General features: G+C 43.6%; 1 protein-coding gene across 9 annotated transcripts in view; it reads left to right on the top strand.

The window, feature by feature from the left end:
• Positions 1-1424: 1424 nt before the first annotated feature.
• Positions 1425-27381, top strand: part of FYCO1 (FYVE and coiled-coil domain autophagy adaptor 1) — a 57509-nt gene continuing 31552 nt past the window's right edge. For 2 of the 9 annotated variants that reach the window (XM_068404802.1, XM_068404794.1), the window contains exons 1-9: positions 11442-11887; positions 13399-13505; positions 14635-14760; positions 18405-18511; positions 19370-19513; positions 22199-22292; positions 22707-25337; positions 25795-25887; positions 26905-27023. In XM_068404802.1, coding sequence (XP_068260903.1) covers positions 11833-11887; positions 13399-13505; positions 14635-14760; positions 18405-18511; positions 19370-19513; positions 22199-22292; positions 22707-25337; positions 25795-25887; positions 26905-27023 — 3476 coding nt within the window. In that variant the 5' untranslated portion in view covers positions 11442-11832. Of the gene's footprint in view, positions 1512-2329; positions 2407-4479; positions 4684-11213; positions 11321-11441; positions 11888-13398; positions 13506-14634; positions 14761-18404; positions 18512-19369; positions 19514-22198; positions 22293-22706; positions 25338-25794; positions 25888-26904; positions 27024-27381 lie in introns of those variants that run through there. The other 7 variants (XM_068404795.1, XM_068404801.1, XM_068404797.1 and 4 more) reach the window with 7 other exon arrangements.

Here is a 27381-nt window from a genome sequence, read left to right as displayed (position 1 = left end):
AAGTAAAACTGCAGAAAGACTTTTTGAAAATGGATAAAACCCCCTCCATTGCAGTGAAATTATCTGGGATTTGATTTACCATTATTTGCAACTGAGGACTCTGAGGTTACTTTTGGAAGACACCCTGTTTTCTACAGATCAATGGAAAACAAACATTTGTTTTCAGCAGATGCTCCTGGCCCTGTACTGCATGATGCAGCAAAGCGTGCCAAGAGAACTCAGCCCGAAGGCTGCTTCTGAACTACGTAAGACATCCCATTGCGTTTCATGAGTCATGTGCCCACAACATGCTTACCCCTATAACCTGCACTTCTGAGGATATTAAAATGCTTTTGAGCTGTTCAAAACCATACATTAGGTGACGATCATTCACCAAAACTTAAGGTCACTTAGTCATCCTTAAGTTGAGGAAGAAAAAATTAGGATGATGGAGACATGTCAGTGACTACATACTACATATATTTCCTCAGAGTCTTGAAAATACGATGCTTTGATCTTATGGCTGCCTAAGCTGAAGTTTATGACACTAATATAGTCACAAGCGTTGTGGCAAGAGCAGATGACAAACCATTTGGTCACAAGTTTTATTCAAAATCATTTATTTACCAAGACAATGTGGAAAAAAGCAAAGGAACTTAGTTTTCAAGTACACTTCAAATACAAAACAGTGTCACCTATTTCAGACGCTGTGAAAGAAATGTCCTTTTGGATTATCATATGTCTTATGGAAGGGTTAACATTTGAAAAGGATGAGTGGAAATAGCTTGCTTGTAGAAGGAGCCTGGTTCCAGCTGGGAGATGGTGTGGGAGTATTAGGAACCCCGTGCCCCACACCTCGCCTGAGGAAGCGACCTCTTGTTCCAGTTTCACACCCGCTTTCTCCCAGTCTCTTGCAGTATGTGGCCTTTATTCATCCCTACCTACGCCTTTCAGCTGTGGGAAGAGGATTTTCGTCAACTGACATGGGCAGAAAGGGGAAATCTGCTGTGTACGGGAATCATCGAGCCTGACTTTCATATTCACTTCAGTTGTCCGTGCACTGAGCTTTATGAACTTATGCATGAAAACAAAACAAAACAAAACAAACCCCCCAAAAAATCCATACTGAACTGTCGTAAAAGCGACAGTCGGTACTATATTAGAAAGTTACACTTTTTGACAGGCAACCTCGCTTTAGGGTAGCAGAAACACATACCCCTGAGGAGGAAACCGCCCCAACCCTGCAGCTGTAGGGGAAAGCGGCGATTTTTCCCGCAAATCCATTTTTAAACCCTCTTTTTCTCACCCCACCGCCTCCCTGCCCCGTCAGGCCCTCCGCGCCCCGCTGAGGGGACCGCCGCGCTCGGGCCTGGCCGGGAGCCCGTAGCGCTGCACGCAGCCACCGCCCCGGGGGTGGGGAGGCACCTCCAGCGGCCTCACGGGAGTTGTAGTCGGCGGGGAGCGGCGAACGGCGCCGGAGCCGGAGCCTCAGCCCGGGCCGTCTCTCTGTGACATGGCGGCGAGCCGCGCAGGTAACGTGCGACGCTTCCCTCACAATCGCCCCTGAGGGAACGCGGAGGGCGGCGGGGAAAGAGGCGGCGGGGGAAGAGGCGGCGGTGGTCTGGGGGAGAGGGGAAGTAACTTCAGCGGCTTCCACTTGTTGCCGCTCCGAGCTCGGCTCCGAGGGGAGGAGCCCCGACGGGGTCGCAGAGGTGAGAGAGCTGGGCCGCGGCCCCTCCGTGCCGGGGCGGCCTTGGAGGAGGGAGCCCGGCTCGGCCCTGTGGCGAGCGGAGCGCGGGCTCGGCAGGGCCACCCCAGCCCGCGGTGGGGTGACCGGCTCCGCACACACAGGCCCTGGGTGGCCTGGATGGTGGCCAGTGTCCCCGCAGCCCCCCATCCCTCAGGGCCAGCGCCTAGGTGGATGGCTGCCTGCATCCAGGCCCAGTCGCCTTAGGTGTCATCGTTTCCACCTCTTGAGCCATGATTTTAGGCCGACATAAACACTGCCCTGTCATCTCCCCTGTCATCCACCCCTGAACAGACCCTCTGAGTCCTCCCCACAGGTCAATGGGCAGCTGCAGGACGAGCAGAGTCACCCGGGTCCCTGCTAGAAACCAAATACCCGCCCGTGTCTGTACCCTCACCCGTTATAAAGTGCTGACAGGCAAATATTTGCCGCAGCCCTAATCCCGTTTGCCCTTGTGTCGGCAAATCTCTGGCGGATGGACAGGGAGAGTTTTGCTGGCACACGGGGCGTGGCTGGGTCTGTCTCCAGAGCAGATGCTGGGTTTGCAGCCGGCCCTCCTCCGGCTTACGTTGATCCCCGTAATCCAGAGGGAGCAAGGGGAAAAAAAAGCAAGGCTTTAGTGAAATGGTTGTCTGATGCCTTTGGGCTCTGGATTCTCCTCCAGCAGATGTGCTGCAGTGGTGAGTGGGGCTGCGGAGGGGCTGTACCGTGTTTTGGAGGCTAGTGAATTCGTTGCTGCTGTAGCTGCCTGTTTAGGAGCTCAGAGCCCTGGTGTTTTCTGCCTGGGTCACTGCACCCAGCCTCCTGCTGGTTTTTGCGTCTGCAAAGGTTTGCTTGGCGTATGGAGTTGGTCAGCTATAGGTGTCATGCTCCCAGTTCAGCTTCTTACTTGAAACCAAGTTACTTTTCAAGTGTAAACAAAGAGGGAGGAGAACCAGGCCTTTACCTCTTTAATGCTGGAGAGTGAAAGTGGGTGTTTGATTTTATCCAGCTCTGACTTCACGCACCCGTGGAGGCAGGCTGGGATTAAACTTTCAGGGTGAAACATGGGCTCTGTCTTGTCAGCGACATGGCGACATGTTGTCTGTCAGTGTTTTTCTTGTTTTCAGTTCTGATGTGATGTTGCAGGACATGCAGCAGAGGAGATAAACTGCCTTGCAGTAGTGTTTTATGTTTTCCAGATACTATTGTGTACAAGGCAATTTCCTGAAGTCTTCCAATGATACTCGTGGGAATGCTTGAATTTAAAAAATGTTCCAGATGTTCCAAACAGTCTTTCCAAACATTCACATCTAGAGGACTGCACTGCAGTTAAAAAGTTGTATCTAAGATACTATAGTAGAAAACAAGTGATAGTCGATTTTGCGCTTCTTGTTCTAGTATATATATTTGACAGCGTTTGTTGTAAACATGGTTTCACTACTTCTTCTGAAGAGCCAGTTAATTAGTTATGGAGCCTGATTTTCATGCATAAAGGAGCCTCTTATGCACACCATCTGATAACAGTGAAAGGGTGTATTGTATTTGCAATCCCTCTCTGCGGCTAGAGGGTTACATAAAAGGGATAGGAATTCGTACTAACATCCTGGACGCCAGGGTCTGCTAAGACTTGGTCGGTGGGAGTTCAAGACCTAATGGAATGACTAGGGAGAGAAAACTATTCAAAATGTGTAAAGAAAAGTGTGTGTAAAATTGCAGAAATTATCTAACGGACTCAGGGAAAAATAGTGCTGAAAATTGTTTTTAACTTGGATTGCTATTTGTTTTTCTTAGTTGATCACATTTAAAAATTAAAAGTTGCCCGTTTGTCAAATGAACACTGAACCCTTCTAGTATTTTTTAGATGTTGTTGAGATTATTAAACTGAAGGGAACTGTAAGAGCCCTAAGTATTTTTATTGTTACACATTATTATTTTATTTATTTATATTACTATGGTTTTATTTCTGTTTGGTTTTACCAATGCAAAGAAACTTTTTTTAGCAGCTTGTGTCTAGTTTGTTTCTTTTTCATATTTTCCTGTAGTAATTCCAGTTTGTCCAGGGAGTGGTGGTTGTTTGTGTCCCAAAATGCTATAATAATAGTAATTTTAAATACTTTGCCCAAATGTATTCAGAATAAGGCTTTACATTTGGTAACACTGGTAAAAGGAGCAGAACCTTTTATGTAGAGCATCTCAGTCTTAGTGCTTGGAATAGTGCTGGGAAACTGTTGCTGTACAGGGCCTTGCCTCCTACACCCTTCCCTTTGATTTAATATTTTTGTCCATCACAGTATTCTGTGGTTGCTGATGGTATAGTGATCTTGGCAAAGATATTTGTAAACAGTTAACCCCTGAGTGTGTCCACCATGACATTTAATTTACTTCTGGGAAGGAGGATGAGCACAGGAAAGGTCTTGCTACTGCTGCAAGCCAGCTTGGCTTTTGAAGGTGAACAGGCTGGATATCCTCGAATAACTGAGCCCACGCCAATACGGTGTCATCTTTGGGGTTTGTAACTCTGAAATTTCCCCTTCACCCCAAAATGGTGACCTTCACTGAAAACCTTGTGAGAAAACAAGGAGAGAGGAATACTCCATACTTCTGCAAAGGAAATAAGAATTTTCGCTGTTGGCTCTGGGGTAACATGATTCACTCAGTCGCCTGTCAGTTTGAGTTGTCTCGGTGTGGTTTTTGCTTAATGTGCTTGCCTCCTATTTGATCTGCACGTGCAAGGCCAAAGCCTATAATTTTTGGTGTTGCGTATTGCTAGTTCACTGGGAGCTACATATAGGCCAGGAGTTGCCCTAGGGAGCTGCTGCCGCTGTTGGCTGGATGGAGGACAGATGGAGCACTACGGATGGACAAGTCTCAACACCCACCCGCCAAACTTCCCAAAACCATTAGTAGGAGGCAGCCTTTTCAAGTACTTCTGAAACCTCGGCTTGGAGGGACAGTGTGGAACGATAGATACAGAGGTAAGAAATCCTGCTAAGGAAAGCCCCCAGTTCAGGGTTCGGATGTAATAGTTGTTGCTTTTAACTCTCCCAAAGTCTCAGAGGTGGCTGAGGTGCTTTAGTCAGGCCGAGCTTGCTGAGGAAGTTAACAAGGCTCAGAGACCAACTTTGGAGGCCTGAAAAACATGAGATTTTTTGAAGTCTCCACGCTCATACAATGAGCACGTTGAGTGTCATGAATCATCAGTGCTCCTTTGCAGCTGGAAGTCCTCTAGTGTTTCTATTTCTGCAGTTATCTCTATGGTACTCCTCAGAGTAGCATCCGAGCGTCAGGTGCCTGCCTTGGAGAACACGTAAGAGATTTAAATAGTTGGGTGAGTTATGGAGAGGAAGAACAGGTTTTGTGGCAGGGAGGGACGTGGGGAGAATGGCTTGGAAGAATGAGAGTGCAAAGGGGGAAAAACTTTTGCACTTTTGAATGAAACCTATCTTTTCAACTCACCGTACAGGCATTGAGGCAGCAGGGGTACCTTTCCCCAGGGGGAGTGAAATAAGATGAGAGCAGCTGAGGAGAAGCAAGTCTCAGGGAGAGTTATGGCTAGGTTAATTTGTAGATGTTAGTAAACACAGTGTAGCATTCCTGACATGGGGTGGGGTGAGGTCTGGCATCTCCTAAGGAAAAAGGGCAGATGAGTTTGTTAAAAGCGATACTAGTGCAATTCCTGTTATCAGAAGAGCACTCTTCTCCTTGTGAACTGTCTGCTTCCTCAAACAGGCAACTTCTCTCATCATGAGACAGGGCTGAGACAGGGTTGTCTTTGTGAGATACGTACAGGCTCATCCCTGTGTTGCTGTTTGCGGAAAGTGGTCATTTTGAGTTCATGTTGTTCATCAGTGATTGATGTGAGGAATATCAGAGACGAAGCACTGTATTCTCCAAATCAGGAAACTGTGTCCCTGGTCTAACACATCTGTCCTGTTTGGCAAAGTTCAGTGTAACGTTTTAAAGGGGTTTAAGTCAGGTCTTAGAGTGGAGGTCTGGTTTGGTAGGTGCAGCTTTAAAAAAGATAGTTCGGGTTGCCAACTTTCCCCTCTCAGGGTTAAAAATTAACTCTATCTCATGGCGTTGTTATCATGCCACTTGTATACTTGCATCTGTTGCTTAGTGTTGATCTTTTTCTAAGAACAGTTTGCAAATACAAGGAATAGCGGGGGGAATGCAGGCCAGTTGTCCACAGAATAGGGAAGTTTGCACAAAGATTATACAAAACTTTACTGGTTCTTTTGTGTCAGTCTCTCCTGTCAGGTTAGGGGTGCAAGCACTGTTTTGTGAATGTCCTTAGTTTGTGTTCTTATGCTGTAAAATGCAAATATCCTTAGAGCACAAGCGCCTCCACACAAGAGCCTCCTTAGGACTTTAATGTAAGGAGTCCCTAACTCTAAACATGCTACTTTTCTACCAGGCATTTGCAAAATACGTGAATGTTTTTATGCACTTCATCTAGTTATTGTCTTATGCTATGCTATGGTACTCTGTGAATTTTTTTTTCTGGACACATATTTTCTGCAAGATGCCCTTTATTACTCAATGTTTGTACACCCAAACACTTCAAAACAAGGTTTGTGTGTATGAGCGTGTGGGAAATCCAGCATAGGTTTGCAGTGTGGTCTCCTGTTTGAAGTACTAAAAGAAATAAAAAATATTCCCCCCAAAACATATTTTTGTAATTGAAATGTGAAGGTTTGTTGTTGTGGAAAACAAAGGGGGAAGATTAATTTAGCAAGAAAATTTCACTTCTCGGAATGGAACCACGCTTCAAAACTCCAAATGGAAACCTTAGCTGACGTGCAAGCTGTGCCTGCCTTTTGTTTTCAATCGTCCTATGTAATGTAGTCCAGTGTGCATTTTTATCAGTCAGTCAGTCACATATCTTTATATGCAGTGTTCAAGCACAAAGGGTTGAGTTGCGCAGTTAAAGCATGGAGTGTGTGTGACAGAAGAGTCATGCTCTCTATTTTGCGTTTCACCTCAGACCCTTATTTGCAGCAAACAGTTTTTTAGCTTTATGGATATGCAGCTTTATGTACCTCCGTGGTACAAAATGAGAAAAGCTAGCAGCACAGCTGCAGTAAATGCCACTGGGACTCTTATGTTTCCTGGAACAACAAAGTACGAAGTACTTTTTCCAGACAATTACTGGAATGAAATTATTTAACTGAATTAGTGGTGTTACGGTCCTGAGCGGCAGAGACTTCCTTTTTCCAGTTCTTCCTTCATCTTTGACGTAAGGGTTGCGTTCAGTGTTCTTTTGGCAGTGCGTCTTGTAGCCAATTGTATGACCAGCTAGGTTGTTTTTTCCACACACTTTCCAACAGTGTGCCTTGCAGTTATCAGTCAGTATCTACTTTTATGGGACAAATCATGTTCACATTACACAAGGGAATAACACGGTTAAAATTGTTGTGACTCATGAACGTAGGATTTGGCTCAGTATCCTCACTTGCCTGTTTTGTTTCATATAGACTGTTAGACCAGGTACAGAACTGCAGGCGCCAAATAATTGAAGGTCTTGTGGTACCAGTGGGGACCATGTGATGAAGTGCCCTTGTTTTAAATGGCTAGACTAGAGCAGTTATGTTAACATGAAATATTTCTGTAAGCAGTAGAAAGTAGCGGACTTTGGTTTGAATTTGTTCTGCAGATCCGATTTACTTTTTAACTGAATTACCCCAAGTCTTCAGTGTGAGCTCTGCACTTAAGTGTAAGCTGAAAATGCAGTTGGGTGGGGAGTAGATTCTCTGATATCAGGCTGTAACGGAGATCTCACTGCAGCCTTTTTATCAATGAAGAGAAACTCTGCTTGTGGACTTCCTCACAACTTCCTGTTCTGATTGCATATGGAGGAGTGTAGTATTTTGAAGATCTCTTCCTTCTGTCAAGATTGGCCAAAATTGACCAATGAATTAAAAAAGAATGTAGCTACTGGAGGCGCAGATGTGCCTACAGTAACACAAAGAGAAATTGTGTGAAATCAGATTAAAAGTAGGTCATTGTAGCTACCCCACTGACCGATTTAATTACGGTCATTAAATTTTGTTTACTGTTTTGTATGTGTCACACTCTCCTTCAGGTAAATCTTTTCTTTTCCTGTAAGTGGGCTGTTTCCATTCTGCTTCTTTCTTTAATCTCCAGGATATCCTCTGTAAAGAAGATTGTCACCCCCACACTAGTACTTATGCCAGCAGGAGAGGGAGCAGCCACCTTCAGACATTAGCAGGCACAGCCCAAGACTGCGAGGAGGGACTGATGGCATGCCCTGTCTTGCCTCCTCTGCCGTAGTCTGTGCCAGGTCCTTAGTGTGACTGCACTGGTGTCATTGCAGCACTGCAGTTTCGTGCAAGTTAATGCTGTTGGCCTTGGTCAAATGCTAGTATATACGACGTAACGATGCATCATCTAAAAAGCTTTTGACCCAAAGCAGGTCACTTGTGCCTGACACATGTATAATGCTGTTCTCACATAGCAAATATTTACAGAGATACATAATAGGATAGTAAATACTGGAGGAACAGGGGTTGTGCTCTAAACAATCCTGGGCAAAATGTTCTGTGATGAGGAAGGACTAGATCAGGTGTTTACAGAAGCTCTTCCTATTTTGAAACCTTGGGAAACCAGGTGAGGTACTTTGTCGGCTTTCTTTGCCACAGGAAGTCAGAGCTCTGCACCTTTCTGTGGGATGGATTGTGTTGTCTAAGAACACCTCTGGAAGGAGCACGGAGGAGAGAAGTACCTTTCTCCACATTTTGCACAGGAGAGGGCAGGTAGAAAAAGCTTCAGCACATTCTCCTTGTGCAGTAGCTCAGGTTGAAAAATCCCCTTCACCTCTGGGAAAAGAAGGGAGTAAGTAAATGCACGTCTCATGGGTGTGAGCTGATGCAAGGAAGGGGGAAGCTGTGAGACCTTGCTCCCTGTTCTGAGGAAAGGAGTGACTGGGAGGAGATGAAGAAGAGGAGTGGGCTGTGCAGATACGTGCCTCCAGCTGAGTTGTTGTCTCCGTTCACGGCTCCTGCATGCTGCCTAGGAGGTCCTGGCAGGGATAAAGATGCAAGTTTTGGGCTGCTTTGGCACAACAAGATCAACCCATTGGGAACACGCTGCCTTTCCATTGGAAACACGCTGTGCCACTGAACTGTTGTGCACACAGTAGTCATTTATCTGTGACTTCTGGGCAAATGTACTAACTTATGCAATGCTAGTGGGGCTGGGGCAACTCTAAACTGCATTAATCCTCCCCCAGTAATCTCTGCTTGGGCACTCTGATGGGAATTAGCACTTGACAAGGTCCCGTGCTGTGTTTGCCACAGGATGCCTCCTGTCCTGCTCCCCGCTAGCTGTTGCAAAATAAGGGCTCAACTCCCAACTGCCTTCTCTTCCAGGCTCTCTGTACATGCCTGCAGTTGGCCTGTTTGCTGTTTTCCTGGCATGCCTCTTGCATAGTCTTTGTGCCTCTGGAACCTTGAATTGAAGCTTGTTCTGGCCTTTGGGAAGGACGGGCAGAATCCTCTTGTTGGCCCTTGCTCTTTTCCCCCATTATGTGAGGAAGAGTATTTGGTTTGGCCACACGTTTTGGCTTGCCATTGCCCACATTGCACAGTCTTCTCACTTATGCTGCTTTCTGTGACAGCTGCCAAACTGAACAGATATGGCTGATATTACTGTGCATGTCTAGAAAAGGAAACTTTGACTCACCGGGTTTGTTATTCTTGCTTTTTTTCATTGGTACCCAATCTCAGCAAGTTGCCAGGAAGTGTGATACTTTATACGATCACTCAGCAGAATCAAGATAGGAGTCTTAGGTATGTGATATTGTTGATTTAGGGTAAAAAGTCGTGTTTGGCACCACAAAAGGTCGGCTGGTCTATGCTGTGCTGGCCTTCTCTCCCTGAAGCAGCACAGCTGTGGTGGGGATTTTGCAGGCCAAGGCCCTTCCCCAGACAGCACACGGTCCACGCGACAGTTGTGTCATAACATAACGACTGCCATCAAAATATGGGAATGGAAACTAGCAGGTAACAAAACACAGGTATTAAGAGAAATACACTAGTAAGCCTAGTTTCAGCCTTTTCTTTATACTTACCATGTTTCTGTCTCTATGGCTTTGTTAAAGTTTGCTTTGTTTCAAAAAGAAAAGAATACGGGATCACATCACGACCATTTCCAAACAATACCTCGATACATAGGGTAGAAGAATGGTCCATTCGATTCGTTCAGACACCTACTTCAGCCATGCCAATTGTCCTGGTTTGGCCCAAACCAGGCCAATTAGTCTTAAAGAAACCAAAGTCACTGCTAAATTTCTCACTGCTTATGAGTGAAGAGCCAAAGGGGGGTAGCAGCTGCAGGGGGGAGCAGACAGGGCAGGTGACCCAAGATTGACCAACAAGGTATTCCATCCCACACACGTCATTCTCACTTTCCTATTTATCACTAACCCACTGCCTCCTGGAGGTGGGGCCCAGGAGGGATGGGCCCTCCTGTCTCCCACTGATTGGTACCAGCTTTGCCAGTTTCCAGTTAAAAGCCTGCAGGTGTGATGGCAGTGGGAGCTATTGCATTTTCCACTCTGCCTGTGCTGGGGGGAGGTACTGCCTTTTCCCCTCTGCCCATGCTGGGGGGAGCAACTCTGCCTGAGGAAGATTTCCAAGCTCTTGATCTTGGTTTTGTACATATTTGTATATATTTGGTTATTTCTATTATTATTGTTATTATATTCTTTTTCATTATTATAGTTTATTAAAACTGTTTTAACTTTCCAACCCATAAGTCTCTCTCCCTTTTCCCTTTTCCTTTCCCTTAGGTGGGGGGGAGAGGGTTAACAGAGAGCATCTGCCACCTGGTTAATAGCTGGCCCAGCTTTAAACCGTGACACCAATTTAGTTATTTTGGGAGTGAAAGAAAGAAAAGAGAAAGGAGAATATAATCATTTGACCTAATCACATTTATATTTCAAAAGTTTCTAAGATTTTAATTACAACTTAATTTCATTGTAGTTCAGCTTGAATGATAACAAAAGCACAGAAGTGTAACAGCAAATTTTCTTAAGATTCAGTACTTTGGGTGATGTGCTTGCTTGAAAATTCGGCTGTACCATTGCAGGCAGAATTCTGAACAACCTTTGAACAGGATGCTTAGTAAGCTCCTTGTGCAGTTTCTGTGTGGCTTTTTTTGAATGATTGTTCCCAGGTTAGTGTTTGAAAGTTTGGGTCCCCAGGCATGGTTGTTTTAATAAAGTGTTTGATTCTTTTAATTAATTTTAATTCATTAATTTTAATTAAGGAAAGATTTTCTACGAGTGCTAGGTATAACTCGTCATTGTTCTAAGCGAAGGAGGTGGTGCAAAGTATATTTATCCAGCCAGGAATGCTGTAACAGAGGTTAAAATAGAGTGGTGTCCTCTTACATGTGTTGGGAACAGTGAGTTCTGAGGAGGGGATGAGAGATGTTTCTCATACTAAAACCAGCGTCCAGTACTAAATCGTGTAGTAGCTCTTAGGAGTTAAATATATGCTCCAATGCCACAGAATCAAACGTGCATCATTTTTTGACTCCTTGGCCCATGCCTAGTCTGTGTCTTGAAAGTCTTCCTGAAAGGGAAAAGTAATTTTATTTTTTTACTCTGGAGCCTGTAGGGAAGATCTGGCAGAGGGTTTGAGAGGGAAATTCCCATGTCATCAGAACCTCTCTCAGGGTCACAAGATGAGTTGCATGAAATGCCAGCCTGAGCTGGGCTGTAAGACTAACTGTGTTGTAATTCCAGCGAGAGAAAATTGCTCTCTGAAGTTTGCTCAGTAATTTTGAAAGATATAACTGAAGAAATAACTGAAATGGAAGGTGAAATCTAAAGGAAATATAAAGGAGGTTCCTGGAAAAGACCTGGCCTTGGGGGAATTCGTTACTAAACAGGATCTAAAATGCTAAAGCACCTCTCTTCTGCTCATTTGAGATGATAAAGACTTTATTTTATTTTTGACTTTTACAGAATTGCAGGTGTCAGTGAGAAGAATAATCTTCGTCAGCCCAATGGTCATCAAGGATATGAACTCTGCTGTTTTTATCTAGATGGATGAAAAGGTTAACAGCCCAGAAGGGGAGCTCCTTTGGTTTTCGAGATGGCAGCAACTAGTGGTGAAAGCCAGCTGCAGCGGATTATCAGAGACTTGCAAGGTACAGTGCCATGCTTGGCAGATTCATTCTGTAGGCTGGACTGCGTCTTTCATGTTTTAGATAACAGAGAGTCGGAGTTGTGTTTTCAGTTGTGCAACACTTCTGTGCAGCAATTGGATCCAAGGTGTGTGATGTGCTCAATAGAGATGTGACTCTTTTTGTGAGATTATGTGCTGTTCCTTCTGCAGGATCCTAAATTCTTAAATCCTGCAAATTTAAACACATGAGATGAGAAATAACTTTTACAATTAAAAAAAAAAGTGTCTTAGGGTGTGTGGTGTGAGCTTGGACTTTGTTGGCATGAATAGAGATATGCTGTTACAAGACTTCATGTGAGATAAGGAGAAGGCCTGATTTTTAGACCCTCCCTTGATGGGAAGCTGGTGTGGAGCGGCTGCTAATGTAGGAGGGGGAAAAAACAGAAGGCCAAACCAAACTGGGAATGGACACCCAGAGGGAGAGTGCTGGAGAATTGGATCTCCTGTTCTTGCTACAGTGGAACGTGCTTTCTGTGCACCTGACTTGTCCTTCTCCAGCAGCAGCCAACCTTATTTTCCACAGCTCTGTTGCAGGCAAAATTGACAGCAGATTTATAATAGTTTTCCTGCTCTGTCTCTGCCCTAATCAGCTGCCTATACCGAGATCCAGATATTTTCCCTTTTAATTTTTATTAAATATAAGGTATGATATGTGCCAAAGGTGGGAATCTAGATCTTCCTGTAACATAAAAAGGAGCTCTGTGTGCCTGCTAACAAGAAGAGATGTTAATTTGCAGAGGGGATCGAGTGGGACTGGGAGCTAAACCTCACTCAGACACCTGAGAGCAGTACAAAACCAAGTGGAAAGAAAGCTCAAAATCAGTAATTTCTGATGCTTTTGGGGCCAGAGTGTCCAGGGAGACAGCAGAGTTTGCTTTGATTTCAGATTTCCTCACCCACTGCGGGTGTAGATTTTAGGGAAGAGGAGTTGCTGTATGCTTATTTTTATGTAAATTATTTTTCCTATTTGTGTTTTGTAACCAGAACAAGCTGAACCTTCCTGAATAAAGCATGGAGAAGATAAATGTGCTGACTGAACGACTGTTCTCGTGTTACTGATCCCCTTTTAGCAGATTACATGCTTTGTCCTTTCTAATCAGAATTCTGTTTGTCCTGTGGCAATACCTTAATGTGCACATGAGACAGCAAAAAGTTATTTCTCTTTCCTCTGCTGAACAACCAGTTAGCAATTGTCTGTTACCAGTGTTTGCTAAGTGTCAGAAGGATATTTTGCTCTTTTTAAGAAGAAGAAGTAGTCACTATATATAACTTGAGCTCTAGTTTTTTAAGAGGTGGTGTTAAATTGCAAGCATATCAATAAGCTTTTTGCACTGTTGTTAAGACAGTTGGACTACAAGAAGCTGAATACACATGCATAAAGTCCAGGCAGAAAATCCATTTATTTAGTTGTTTATGGATTCAGTGCTATGTATCTCTTGCATTAGATAACCATTTTGGTGTCTTGTTTTAAAGATGCTGTGACTGAATTAAGTAAAGAATTTAAAGAAGGAGGGGAGCCGATCACAGATGACAGTGTCAACTTGCAAAAATTCTCCTACAAGCTTGAGTACCTTCTACAGGTAAAAAGTGAAGTGTATCATTTGTAATCCACCATCGATGATAGGCCCTGTTTTCTCTTACTGTCTCTGCAGTATGTGGGGTTTAACTCAAATAATCATTAATATCTGGTTGAGTCTCTCTTTTTTTTTTTCCCCCCAGTAAGTGGACTGAAATGTGTGCTGCTTATTGTACTTGTTTCAAGTGAAAGTAAATAAATGTAATCAAAAGGCAGTGCTGGCAGTTTGATTGAAGAATGTAAGGCATTTTTCTATTGATCTGAAAGATTTGAGCTTGATTTTAAAGATACATCCTGCTAAATTATCTTGGAAAAACTGTGGTAATGAAATCTTAACAACATTTTAATGCAAAATAAAACTAGTAAACTGTTCAGGGTGCAAATACAGTGGTATGAGTAATTTACAGAATTTTTAGCAATTTCACTTTGGAAATTCATTTTTATTGTATGGAAAGCTTAACGCAAAAGGCCTATTTTTAATCTGGAATGCTGCTTTTTGGCCATCCTCAAAATTTAAGTAAAAGGGGACACTGCTGGGCAAACTGAAATTCAATTTGCATGGTCTTGTGTCTACACGTACTGTAATCATATCACTGATTGCAACAAAGATATGATAATCTAGCCTTAATCTAGGCAAGGGAGTTTTAATTGAGTTGCAGAGGCTTCAGCAGAAGCTGAAGAATCCTTTGGGATTTGAATGGTCCAAGCTGCAGTCCGTACCCTCGCTGCATTGCTGCTCTGAACATGATTTAGCTAGAGCAGGTTTTTCTGGTACGTACATGTGTGGTATTGCCACACGTGATTGCAGGTCTCTCAGCAACTGGTTGTTAGTTCCTTGCTCTTCAACAGCTACTGAATCTACTGCAAGTCTTTGTTTCAGCAGTTTTTAATAGATGTCTGTATTTTAACTAGACCTAGAATATTATTATCTGTTACTGTCTGTAAAGTAACTTTTGTAACTGCTAGATTGTATCAGTGCAGTACAATGTCTTTTTCCTTTGTGAATACATTGGCTAAAACTAAGAAGAGTCATGAAGGCACATTGCTGAGAGAGGAACAGAATTCCAAGTAGCTATATATAAGTATATTTATATTTAAGTTTTGCTCATTGCTTTTTGTTTTCTGTGTTTAAGTTTGACCAGAAAGAAAAAAACACCTTGTTGGGGAACCGAAAAGACTACTGGGATTATTTCTGTGACTGTCTGGCAAAAGTCAAAGGAGCTAATGATGGAATCCGCTTTGTCAAGTCTATTACGGAAGTAAGTACATCAGTTAAGCATTTTAGTATGTCTTTTCAGAGAGGAAGAAACCAAAAGAAAATACACTGCTTTTAACATACAGCAAAAAAAGAGTTGGGAGTTTTTGTTTTTAATTCTCACATGAAGTATAAAAATGCAAGGTTAGTCTTTTTACTAGGGCACTAAATTATATAGGATTAGATAGCCTGACTCTTTCTTATTTTGAAGATCACTTACACAAGTGAATGGTCCTTTTTGTCTCTGGTTGTGCGCCGCGTTTTCATAAACTTAGTGCCATTTTCTCTAAAAAGGAATGAAAAATGAAGTCAAGGGTAGAGCCTGGCATCTTTAGCACAGTTTAAGGCAGGACTTGCTCAAAGAGTAAGAGGAAAGGTTCACCATGTTTGATATTTCTTAAGACTTTTTCACCTGGTCAGTATAGTTGAGAAGGACTGACTGAGAGCAGAGTTTAGTCTTCTGTCTCAGCGTTGTTCCTCCATGTCAAATAGCACGATATAATGGCTCAGGATGGTTGTCATTATTCCCTCGGCTAAGCTGTCATGAACAGGACAAAAAGCTTTATTTTTATTAGATATAGTAATAAAAGCTTAATTTTGTAACAGCCATGTTATGTCTTCAGCTTAATGAGTGGGTAAAGTAAGTGCTGTGAGAAGCTTTCTGTGCTGATCCTGTCTGAGTCTTGAGAATCATTTGAAGAAGAACTTCCCTTGTGGGTAAAAGAGGCGGTGGTGTGCTGGTGCCAGCCAGCATTGTCCTGATGCTCAGTTCTGTTACCTGTGAACAGTACTAACTTGTATTAGCAATATACTGTTTACAGCAGATTTTCCTGTTCTCTTAGCAATTCTTCCACAGCAGCTCTAGATGATGTTGACTTGAGCCATCTGTAGAGCTATGATAGTCTAGCAGAGGCAGGCTCTGTGTTCCATACCTCACTTTCTTCTCTCAGCAACTTAGGTAATACTGAATTTTGCTGTTCCAAGGCGAACAAGCCAAGGAAGGGCTCCAGTTTATTTTACCACTGGGAAGGGAAATGGGGGAGAGACTTGGAAATTGGGTTTGACTTTCCCACTACTTCTAGGAAGACTGGAGAAGGACAGAGACTGCTGCTGCAGGAAGGATCCTCTCACTGTAGCTACTGGCCCCTAAATTCTCAGCAGCGGTAGCCAATCTGATTTCTCTGCAAGTGTCACTGTGCTATAGCCTTTAACAGTCTGTTGCCTGTGGTATCACCTGCCTATTACCACACATAAAGGCTGCTCTGCTTTTTCCTCCCTCTTCAGTACCTCTGACTGTTTAATGGTTAGCATGATATCAGAAATTGTTGTTTGGAAGAAGGACATTTTCTATTTCAATTTCTGTGCAGCCATATAAATTAACTTTTGGAAGACTTCTTTTAACTTTATTAGCTTGTGGTTTAGGAATATGAATTCTAAAAAAAAATCAGTTGTCCATTTCGGATAACTGAGCTGGCAGACTCTGGTCCAGAAGTGAAATGACAGATGACAGAAAAACATGTTGGTTATTCCCCTGCATTACAGGTAGAAATCAGCAGCCAATTTTTGAACATGGCTGGATAGAACGTAAAGGTTTCCAAATGTCATTTATTTGCTCACTGAACAGTATTTGTTGACTTTCAAAGATGGAAGTGAACAATGGAAAGAGTAATGGTCAAACATTTAACAGCATAATGCCTCCTCTGCTGCTTTGCCTGCAGCACTTCTAGTATTAGGGTGCATGATATGCTAGAGAGGTGGAGCAAGGAAGCAAATAGGAATACCCTGGAAACTGCCCACCTGTTAATTAAACAGAGCGCCTTGTCCTTGATAGCGGTTAGGTGAGCAGTGAGTTCTGGTCATTTCCCTTTCAAAATGGGATTACACTGAATACACATCTTTCCAAGTCTTTACAGCCACACATTGCACATGCTGCAGTGCTACAGCCATACATTGCACCTTAGCTAGTGTTTGCAGTGAACGTGGAAACACTGACAATACCAGACATTGCCTGCCTCCCTGAATTCTGGCAGCGCTCTAGCAGGAGGCGCATGGTTTTGCTTCCTAGTCAAATAGTCTTCGGCTACTTGTAACTGCATATATGTAAATATTTTCCTCTACTTCTCCTCACATGCATCTGTTCTAGTATCTCCATGCTTAAAAAAGGCATTGTGGTTTAAATTGATAAACAATGGGAGTAAGGATAGGATTAGTTCAGTGGCTTCCAGTGGGTTTTTTTGACTACTCTTAAGATATTCACTAAATATACCTAGTTAGGGAAAATACTTGTAAGCTTTGTGCACAGGGCAGGGAGGGCATCTCCCTGAAGAAATATTCAGGCATCTACAGGGTGAATGAGGGCGAAAAAGAGTTGGCAAATTAAGTTTGCTGTTTCTGGAGTACTTAGCGTTTGGGGGACCATGTTATTTCACACTTTGTGTCCTATAGAATTCAAAACAAAAAGCAGTAAAAAGTGTTGCTTCCTTTGCTCTGCATTTCGTCATGCCATTTATAAGGAACAATTTTGTATATGGTGGATTGCTGAGATAATTGAGGAACCTGTGTCTTACTTGAGCACAAAAGCACAGTAACAGCAAAACTGGGGAAACCGAGAGTTAAGGTATTGCTGTCACTTCACCACAGTGGAATACTGATCAGAAGAGAAAGCTTGTGTGGCCTTTGAGCCTTTTTTCACACTAACTTTTCAAGAAAAATTTATAGTAACCTACTAACTTGAGCCTCAGCCCCTCTAATGTTTTCCTTGGCCTCCATTTTTAAATCATTAATATAATTGGTTTGTTAGTTGGATGAGCAGTTTGGTTAGGAGCATGGCTGACAGGTGAGACATTCTTTTCATCACTTTCATTTTCCATTCCTAAATTGATTACTGATTTTGATGGAAAGGAGAAATGAAACACTACTGTTTAGTGTTTCATTATTTTGCAGGTCAACAAATAGCTCAGATGTAGAAGGCAAAGCAAAACATTAATTCCGCAAGTCAGTAGCTATAACAAAATTTAGTGCTGAGTTTTGTGATCCCCCTTATGTTGACATAACAGCTGTCTTCATAAAAAGATCTATTAATTTCAGTCATGCAGCTGCTCTTGGTCTGCAGTAAGAATTAGATTTTTATCAAATCGGCTAAGTATTAAGAAAGACTTTTTTCATCGTCTGGGGTTACTGTGTCCGTGGGATTGTATATTTGTATATGTGTACATCTTTGTTCTGTGACTAGATCTGCCTAAAGCTGTTCCAGCTGTGGCCAGACACATCTTAAGTAACCTAAGCAGTCACTTCTGGCTTTGCTGGGCCCATTGAGATTTTGCCTTATATTGGGATTTGCCCTTAGCACAGTCTGCATTTATGTACTCAGTATATTAGATGATTCATTGGTCCTGTGATGCCTTTTATTATTTATTATAAGGTGGACAACAGCCAGCTGTCGATACAAATTAATCATTCAAAAAAGATTCAACCCAATGACAGTGTTGGGCGAAGGTGTCTCTCAGGGGCAGTTCTTAACTGCTTCCTTTACAACTAGTGGCTTATTGTGGGTTTTTTTGTGTCGGTATGTAGACTGTTCTGGCCGTGTCTCTACATGATTACAAATGATATTTAGAATTTTCTTTTCTTGTGTTTTCTCCCTTCCAGCTACGAACATCTCTTGGAAAAGGAAGAGCGTTTCTTCGTTACTCCCTGGTTCACCAAAGGCTAGCAGACACCTTGCAGCAATGTTTTATGAACACCAAGGTGACCAGGTGAATAGCAAAGTACCTTGTTAACTAATGGGTGTTTGCTCAATGTGATCAAGCAACAACACCTAGTAGCTATTGAAAGAAATTGAAACCCTTCCAAATGGTTGGCTTACAGAGCTGGTAATAGGATGGGAAGGATAATAGACCTTTTGCCCTGGGTCACTGGTTCATGCCTGTCTTAGACTGGTAAAGGTTGAAAGTTGTTACAGCTAAATGTGTGTGGAGTGGGTGGCACTGATGCTTCTATATGTCGGTTTCAAAAGTGACATTTTTATAAGCATTGAAGAACCTGGGTTTGATCTTCTGTACTGTACATCATAAGGGAGGATTAGTTTGGATGTGTTGCGTGAAGCCCCAGAAAGCATTTGCGTATATCTCTGGATTGTCACACAAAGGAACAGTTTGCCCCTGGCCAAGGAACACCAAAGATGATAGTTTGTAGTTGGTTGGAGGGGCACTGGTAGGGCTTTTAGAAAAAGCTCTACTATTTGCACAGTGTATTTAACTCTGTTTGCTGCTTTCTGTCCCTCATTTTTCACGTATTAAGTGTGTGCTTTAAGTACTTACTGTGTGATTATCCAGTGTATAGCAAGTATTTTGTCTTGCCAGTGTTTTGCCTGAGCACTAGAGGAAAAAATATTTTGTGCAGGGGCTCCTTTAAATATATTTCTGTGGAATTCATTGAAGCTGTTTGATTTAATTCACATCAAAGGGATGGGGTGTTCGTTGGCAGGTCTGGTTGTTTTCAGTTTGCATTTAGAATAGCATATCATAATTTTTCTGGGGTGGAGTGAATAATGATGTTGTGAGGGTTCTTTTTTACTTATGAATGAGTATTACTTGTTTTTTTTTGTTTTCCAGTGACTGGTACTATGCAAGAAGTCCATTTCTGAATTCCAAAATGAGTTCTGACATTGTGGGTCAACTCTATGAGCTCACTGATGTTCAGTTTGACTTGGCATCAAGAGGCTATGATTTAGATGCTGCTTGGCCAGCATTTGCCAGGTAAGATAGAAACACTTTGTCGTTTTGTATTAACAGGGCCATAAAATACCTGCCTGCTACAGAATCTGTAAAAGCTTCTGCTTTTGAAGGTAGGAATACTTGTGTTAGAGCAGGCATACACTTTCTCCATGTCCACAGAATGTGGAAAAAGGGACAGGCTACTTGGGAGGAATCTAGGAAGGTTGTCAGAATATGCAGGGAGGCGACAAGGAAGGCCAAGGCCCGCTTGGAATTAAATCTGGCAAGGGACATCAAAGACAACAAGAAGGGCTTCTTCAAGTACATCAGCAGCAAAAGGAAGACTAGGGAAAACGTGGGCCTGCTGCTGAATGAGGAGGGTGCCCTGGTGACAGAGGATTAAGAGAAGGCGAAGTTACTGAATGCTTTCTTTGCCACAGTCTTTACTATTAAGGCCAGCCCTCAAGAATCCCAGACCCTGGAGGTACAAGAGAAAGTCTGGAGAAAGGAAGACTTTCCCTTGGTTGAGGAGGATCAAGTTAGAGATCATTTAGACAAACTAGACACCCACAAATCTATGGGCCCCAACAGGATGCACCCACGAGTGTTGTGGGAACTGGCAGACATTATTGCCCAGCCACTCTCTATCATCTTTGAAAGGTCATGGAGAACAGGAGAGGTTCCTGAGGACTGGAGGAAGGCCAATGTCACTCCAGTCTTTAAAAAGGGTAAGAAGGAGGACCCAGCAACTACAGGCCTCTCAGCCTCACCTCCATCCCTGGAAAGGTGATGGAGCAGCTCATTCTGAATGCCATCTCTAAGCATGTGGAGAAGGTCATCAGAAGTAGTCAACATGGATTCACCAAGGGGAAATCATGGTTGACCAATCTGGTAGCTTTCTATGATGACATGACTGGCTGGGTTGATGAGGGGAGAGCAGTGGATGTTATCTACCTTGACTTCAGCAAGGCTTTTGACACTGTCTCCCATAACATCCTCATAGGAAAGCTCAAGAAGTGTGGCTTAGATGAGTGCACAGTGAGGTGGATGGAGAACTGGCTGAATGGCAGAGCCCAGAGTGTTGTGATCAGCAGTGCTCAGTCTAGTTGGAGGCCTGTGGCTACTGGTGTTCCCCAGGGGTCAGTACTGGGTCCGTTCCTGTTCAACTTATTCATCAATGACCTGGATGAAGGAACAGAGTCAGCAAATTTGTGTACACAAAACTGGGAGGGGTGGCCGATACACCAGAAGGCTGTGCTGCCATTCAGCGAGACCTGAACTGGCTGGAGAGCTGGGCGGAGAGGAAACTCATGAAGTTCAACAAAGGCAAGTGCAGAGTCCTGCACCTTGGGAGGAGTAACCCCATGCACCGGTACAGGTTGGGCGCTGATTTACTGGAGAGCAGCTCTGCAGAGAAGGACCTGGGTGTTCTGGTGAACAACAAGTTCACCATGAGCCAGCAATGTGCCCTTGTGGCCAGGAAGGCCAATGGTATCCTGGGGTGCATTAGGAAGGGTGTGGACAACAGGTCAAGAGAGGTTATCCTGCCCCTCTACACGGCCCTGGCGAGGCCACATCTGGAGTACTGTGTGCAGTTCTGGGCCCCCCAGTTCAAGAAAGATAAGGAATTACTGGAGAGAGTCCAGCGAAGGGCTACAAAGATGATCAGAGGACTGGAGCATCTCTCTTAGGAGGAGTCTGTTCAGCTTGGAGAAGAGAAGACTGAGAGGGGATCTTATCAATACTTACAAATACCTTAGGGGTGGGTGTCAAGAGGAGGGGGCCAGACTCTTCTCAGTGGTGCCTAGTGACAGGACAAGGGGCAATGGGCACAAGCTGAAACATGGGAAGTTCCGTCTGAATATGAGGAGGAACTTCTTTACTTTGAGGGTGCCAGAGCGCTGGAACAGGCTGCCCAGGGAGGTTGTGGAGTCTCCTTCTCTGGAGATATTCAAAACCCGCCTGGACGCAACCCTGTGCAACATGCTCTGGGTGAACCTGCTTTGGCAGGGGGTTGGACTAGATGATCTTTCGAGGTCCCTTCCAACCCTTAACCATTCTGTGATTCTGTGATTCTGTAATTAGTCTATGAACAAATTGGCCTTTTTTTCCTTCAATAAACTGTGTATCAGAGATCAGAGTTGATGCTCTGTAACGGAGTACTTCCAGTAACTGCAGTTTAGGCCCAAATCCCAAGCTATTCTCATCTTCACAGGCACAAGAAGAAATGTTCTTAGCTCCTGCTGTTTTAAGAGCTGAGACGTGTAGTGACTGAACAGCCAAGCAGTGTGCTTCACTTGCAGCAATGGTAGAGATGACAATATGTGGTCAACCACAGCCTGATCCCACCTCAAAGGGGAGTTTAACAGAAACTACTAGGTCTGATCCAGATCCATTTGTATCATGTGAGTTTTCTAGGGCTGCATGCTGCCACCGTCTGGTTGAGCTGCCACCACACAACAATACAATTTCTTAGAGCAAAGCTGCATTGATACTTGTGGATGTGGGAGGTCACGGCTACCAACTCTATAATCTTTTATAGGTGCCTTTGATATCCCTGTTTTGTTTTCCATCAACTTCAGTGGTTGTTGGCCTGGACACCAGGTGCAGTTACGTCTTTTTGTGTGTGATAGTTACAACTAGATAAATGTCACCTATAAGAGCAGAAAAACATGTATGTGTGTGCTTAGACTTCCCTTATATATTGTTTCTCTGTGTGTTCAACAGGAGGACACTGTCCTCGCTTGGATCTTCAGCATATTTATGGAAGCCCCCAAGTCGCAGTTCCAGCATGAGCAGTTTAGTAAGCAATTATTTGCAGGTAAGCAAATTACAAATAAATGTTTATGTGGCATGATAGATCTTTAATTACTAGAATAGTTCCAGAGAGCTTGGTAGTTTTATGGCAATTATGACTCTTACAATGGTAAACTACAAAAAGAGTTCTTAATTAAAAGTAAAGGGAATTGTCCAGTAGCTGATTCAACTGAACATGCAAATATTGTAGAGGAAAAAAAAATATATTCAGAAGACTGCCTGAAGATATGTATGTTTTCATTTGTCTTTTGTGAAAGCAAGCCCCATGTCCTATAAATTGATAACTTGTAGTGCTGTGAACACAACATACAAAGTCACTGTGTGTTAGGAACCTGAATTTGCTCTCACTTGAGCACACCATTTAAATGCATGTTTAATACTTCTTAAACTTTCTGGTTTTCCTCTTCTGTTCATTTAGGCCCAAGAATTTCCCTCCAGCCCTGATGCAAATAGCTCACTAAATGTTGAACACCTTGAGGGCTTTGAAGAGATGCGTGTAGAACTTGACCAGGCTGAGCTGAGGCAGAGGGAACTTCAAGATCGTATTCACCAGCTAGAAATGGAAAACCAGGAGCTCCAGGCAGCTGTCAGCCTCCAGAAAGAACAAGTACAGGTAGAAAAGGAGAAAAGCAATAACTACAGTGAGGAGAACTCCCGGCTGACAAAGATGATCACAGAGTTACAGAAGCAGTGTGAGGTCTCACACTCCACTCAGAGCACTGTTCGTGACCTGCAGAAGTGCTTTCAGTCCCTGGAACTGAATGCAGAGGAACAGCAGAAGGAATACTCAACAAAGATGGAGCAGCTGGTGACTAACGAGGAAGACGGTGCCTCTAAACTGCAGGTATTGAATCAGGAGCTGGAGGCCTCTAGGGCTTTGGTTGCTATGAAGGATCTTTGCATCGGTGAGCTCAAAGACAGGCTGAATTCCACAGAACAGAAGAACCTCAACCTCCTTGCAAAAGTTGATGCTGCCTTGGAGGAAAAGGGACAGCAAGCAACAGCCCACTGTGACTCTGCCCTACAGATACAGGCACTGTTAGAGAAGCTTCAGGAGACAGAACAGGAAAAGGCAGATATCCAAAGACTCAGTGACAAACATGTGTCTCAGCTGAAAGTGGCAAGGGAGGAGCTGCAGCTGAAAGAAGAGGCCCAGAAGGAACTGGAATTCAGGTACAATCGCCTCACTGCTGATTCCAAAGAAGAGAGTGAAAAGCTGCTTGGGAGCCTGGAAACCATGGCAACGGAAATGGATGCACTTCAGAAGGCCCTGACCCTGAAAGAGAAGGAGGTGGCTGAGCTCCAGACCCAGGTAATGGGGTCGCTGGCTCAGGTGGGGTCACTGGAAAAAAGTCTTGAGGAAGCAAGGAAAGAAAAAGAGAAACTTGAGGAGGAGTATGGTAGGAGGGAAGGAGCACTGAAGCAGGAAGCTCAGTCGCAAGCAGAGCAACTTGAACTACAGGAGGGTCGCTTAACAAAGGTGAGTCAGACTGTGCGTAGCCTTGCGGAGCAAAACCAGAAACTCTTGTCTGAGAAAAAGCATTTCAGCGAGAAAGTCAAGGAGCTGGAGGAGCAGATGGAGCAGCAAAACTCTGCAGTGAGCGAAATGGATGAGGAGAGCAGGAAGCTGAAAGCGGAGAATGCAAATTTGCAGCAGTCCAAGACGAAGATGGAAGGGAAACTGAAAAATCTGGAAGCTTCTAAAGCTTCCCTGGAAGCTGAGGTAGCCAGGCTGAGAGCCTCTGAGAAACAGCTTCAGAGTGAGATAGATGATGCCCTGGTGTCAGTTGATGAAAAAGAGAAGAAGCTCCGGGGTGAGAACAAACAGCTGGATGAAGACTTGCAGAATGCCAGGAGGCAGAGCCAAATTCTGGAGGAGAGATTAGAGGCTCTGCACTCAGACTATGAAGAGCTAAAGGAAAGAGAAGAGACCACCAAGGAGTCTTATGCCTCACTTGAAGGACAGCTGAAGAGTGCCAAACAGCGTAGTTTACAAATGGAAAAAAGCTTAGGCACCTTGAAGGAAAGCAAAGAGTGTCTCCAGTCACAGCTCACAGAGAAGGAAATAGAACTGCAAGGCATGGAGAGCCAGTGTGAGCAGCTAAAAGCACAAACTGAAAGACATAAGAAGAAAGCAGAGACTATCGAGGTAGAAAAGCTCAGTGTTGAAAAGACATGCCTTCATCAGTCAAAGCTTATTGAATCCCTCACGTCAGAAAAGGAATCAGTGGAAAAACACCAGCTACAGCAGGTGGCTTCTCTGGAGAAGGAGGCAAAAGAGCTGGCCTCCAGACTGACCATGAGTGAAGAGCAGTTGGAGGTCAACCGAGGTGAAGTGTCTAGGCTGCAAGCAGAAGTCCTCGACCTGCGAGTCAAGCTTCAGCAGACCACTGATGAGAGAGAGCAGATGAGAGGTGAGCTGGCAATCACAGAGACTGTCTTGGGTGAGCAAAAGGCGCTTGTCCAGCAGCTGAAAGAGCAAAGTGAGTCACTCAACAGAAACCATGTGCAAGAGCTGGTGCAATGTAAAGAAAGAGAAGAAGTGCTGAAAAAAGAGCAGGACACAGCAGCCCATCAAAAAGCTGAGCTGGAAAATAATTTGCTGAACCTGAAGGAAGAGCTATCCAAGGTTAAGCAGTACTTGGAAGTTGCTAGAATGGAAAACAAAGAACACAAAGATCTCCTCCACAGGACCAACACGGATATGGCTGAACTTGGTATTCAGATTTGTGCCTTGACCTCTGAAAAGATGGATGCAGAAGAGCAGTTAGCTCAGGCCACAGAAAGGCTCAATGAACTGGAAGAACAGGCAGCAGAGCAACAGGAGAAGCTGAAGCTTGACATCTCTAATCTCAGACAGGAGAACAAGAGCCTACAAGAAAAATTAGAGGAGGCTCAAACATGTGCTGCAGCTGTCCCAAGTCTGCAATTGCAGCTGGAGACAGTAAAGAAACAGGCACAGAGTTTCCAAGAGACCAGCCAAGAAGAGCTGTCTGCAATAAAATTTCAAATGAGCACAGAGATTCTAAATTATCAGACAAAATTCAAGGTAAATTAATGTGATTATTATAGCTGAGGGAGCTGTGCAGGATTTCCCCTGCTTTACCATCTGCTGCAGCAATTACTGATGGTATCCAAAAATCCCATGAGTTTGAGAAAATAGCGTACATTCATTTATGTTTCATTTTCATAAAGGCTTCTTAAACCTCAGTATTATTTGGGCCATCTCACTCTTGAGCCAAAGCATTTCACAAGTTGGGCCTTCTTTTTGTTGAGAACTGTAATAGCCCATGGCAAGTAACAGTAAAACACAGTCTGCCACCACAGAGGGGAGTTCCCTTGAATCCATGGGTTGGGTGTCTCTTCAGCTGCGAAGAGCCTGACAGTGGTGCTGCATTTATCCCATACGTGGCAGTAAAAGCACTTGTTATTCACAATTGGGAATTTTGTAGATGAAGGGGTGGCTGCCAGTGGAATGCTAACTCCTGGCTCGATCTCTCTGCTAGGCTGTCACTGAAGAGTGTGGGGAAGTAAGAGAGCAACTTGAGGAGCAGAAGCGCCAACAGCGTGCTGCAGAGGAAGAGATTGCAGAGTTACAAGTAGGTGCTTGATCTGATTAAAAGACAGAGGTGTTTGTGTCATCAGGCATTAGTGTTATAATTGAGAAGGCAGGCAGCATTTCTGGTGGCTGGCTGTGAGTCTGAGAATGCCCTTGAATAAACACAGGTGCTGCAGACAAAATAGTTGGCAGCTTAAAGTTAGCCACTGAAGCAGAGATCACAAAAAGCACAACAGCATTTAGGATTTGTCCTGCTTTGAAAGCTGGTCAGGTTTTATGTAAGACCTGGTTATGTGTACACTTCTTAAATGGGGGTGCACATTTAAAAGGTGTCTGTCTTAGGCCCTGTATGCCCACTGCACACAGCCACATGTGTGGATCCAGCTGTTTGCAGGCTGCAAGGGGCACTGAGTCAGAGAATTAATCTAGCTAAGAAATAACCCAGCCAGAAAATAATAGGATTTTTGCAATGCATTTATGAAAAAGTTGAGTTAGGAGGGTCGTACTGAGGTGTAAGGAAACCAGAAAGAAGAAATTTAAGGTTATTGAACCTGGCCCTGCCTGCTAGCAGAAATACGTACACCTTTAGATGCAGTTAGGTATGTTCCCTGAGGACTTCTCTGGAAGGCTAGCTGTGAAAGAAGTTTTTGTTTCCATTGTCCTTCATGTTCCATATGGCTTTAATAAGCAACATTTTCCTAATTTTTTTTTCTTTTGAAACTTTTAGGTGGTGAAAAAACTTTTAGGGCGTATTCTTTTGCCATTGTCTTTGGGAGATTTTCCTTGATAAGGAGGCAAAAGCTCAACTGACATGGATTAATAAGAATTACAAGCTTAATACTGTCTTACTTTAGAGTCTGTCCCTTATTCAGTGTGACAAAAGTAATCAGTCACTAGTACACAACTAATTAGTGTCTGCTTATACAATAACATTTTAATTGGTGGTTTGGCTTTAACTGATTCTTTTAAAGCATTGTTTATGTGTCTTGGTAATTGTCCAATATTTGTTAAAGTGTTGTTTTTATATGTAAGGAAATACAGTAATTTATTTCACTAGGCTGCAAACACAAGTTTGTGTAGAAAGCTGGATGAAGCAAGAGAGCAGCTGTCTGAATCAGAATCTGCTCGGCTGCAGAAGGAAGAGGAGGTGATGTCTCTGAGAGAGCTCTTGGAAAGGTGGGAGTTTGGGTTCTTTACACAAGCTGTTAACTGTAAGCCAAGTAAAGGGCCAATAACCAAAGCATAGTGAAAATTGCTGTGGTTTATGAAGTTCCATATGCCATGGGACTTGTGTAGGGCAAATAGTGCATGGGCACTGATGGGGAATATCAGATTGACACTTCAGATGAGAAATACGTAAATTAGTACACATGAATGCAAGGTTTAGATTTTATTGTATTGTTAATTCAGCTGATGACGTAAATTCATTGTATGTCTTCCTTTATGAAACCGAAAGACATTTTATAACCTCCTTTTACCTTATAGGTTAGTCACAAAATTAAAACACCAATATTGGCTCTTTTTTTTCAAACGG

Source organism: Nyctibius grandis, chromosome 7 (genome assembly GCF_013368605.1).
Source record: "Nyctibius grandis isolate bNycGra1 chromosome 7, bNycGra1.pri, whole genome shotgun sequence".
NCBI lineage: Eukaryota > Metazoa > Chordata > Aves > Nyctibiiformes > Nyctibiidae > Nyctibius > Nyctibius grandis.
This window is presented reverse-complemented; position numbering and strand designations above follow the sequence as displayed.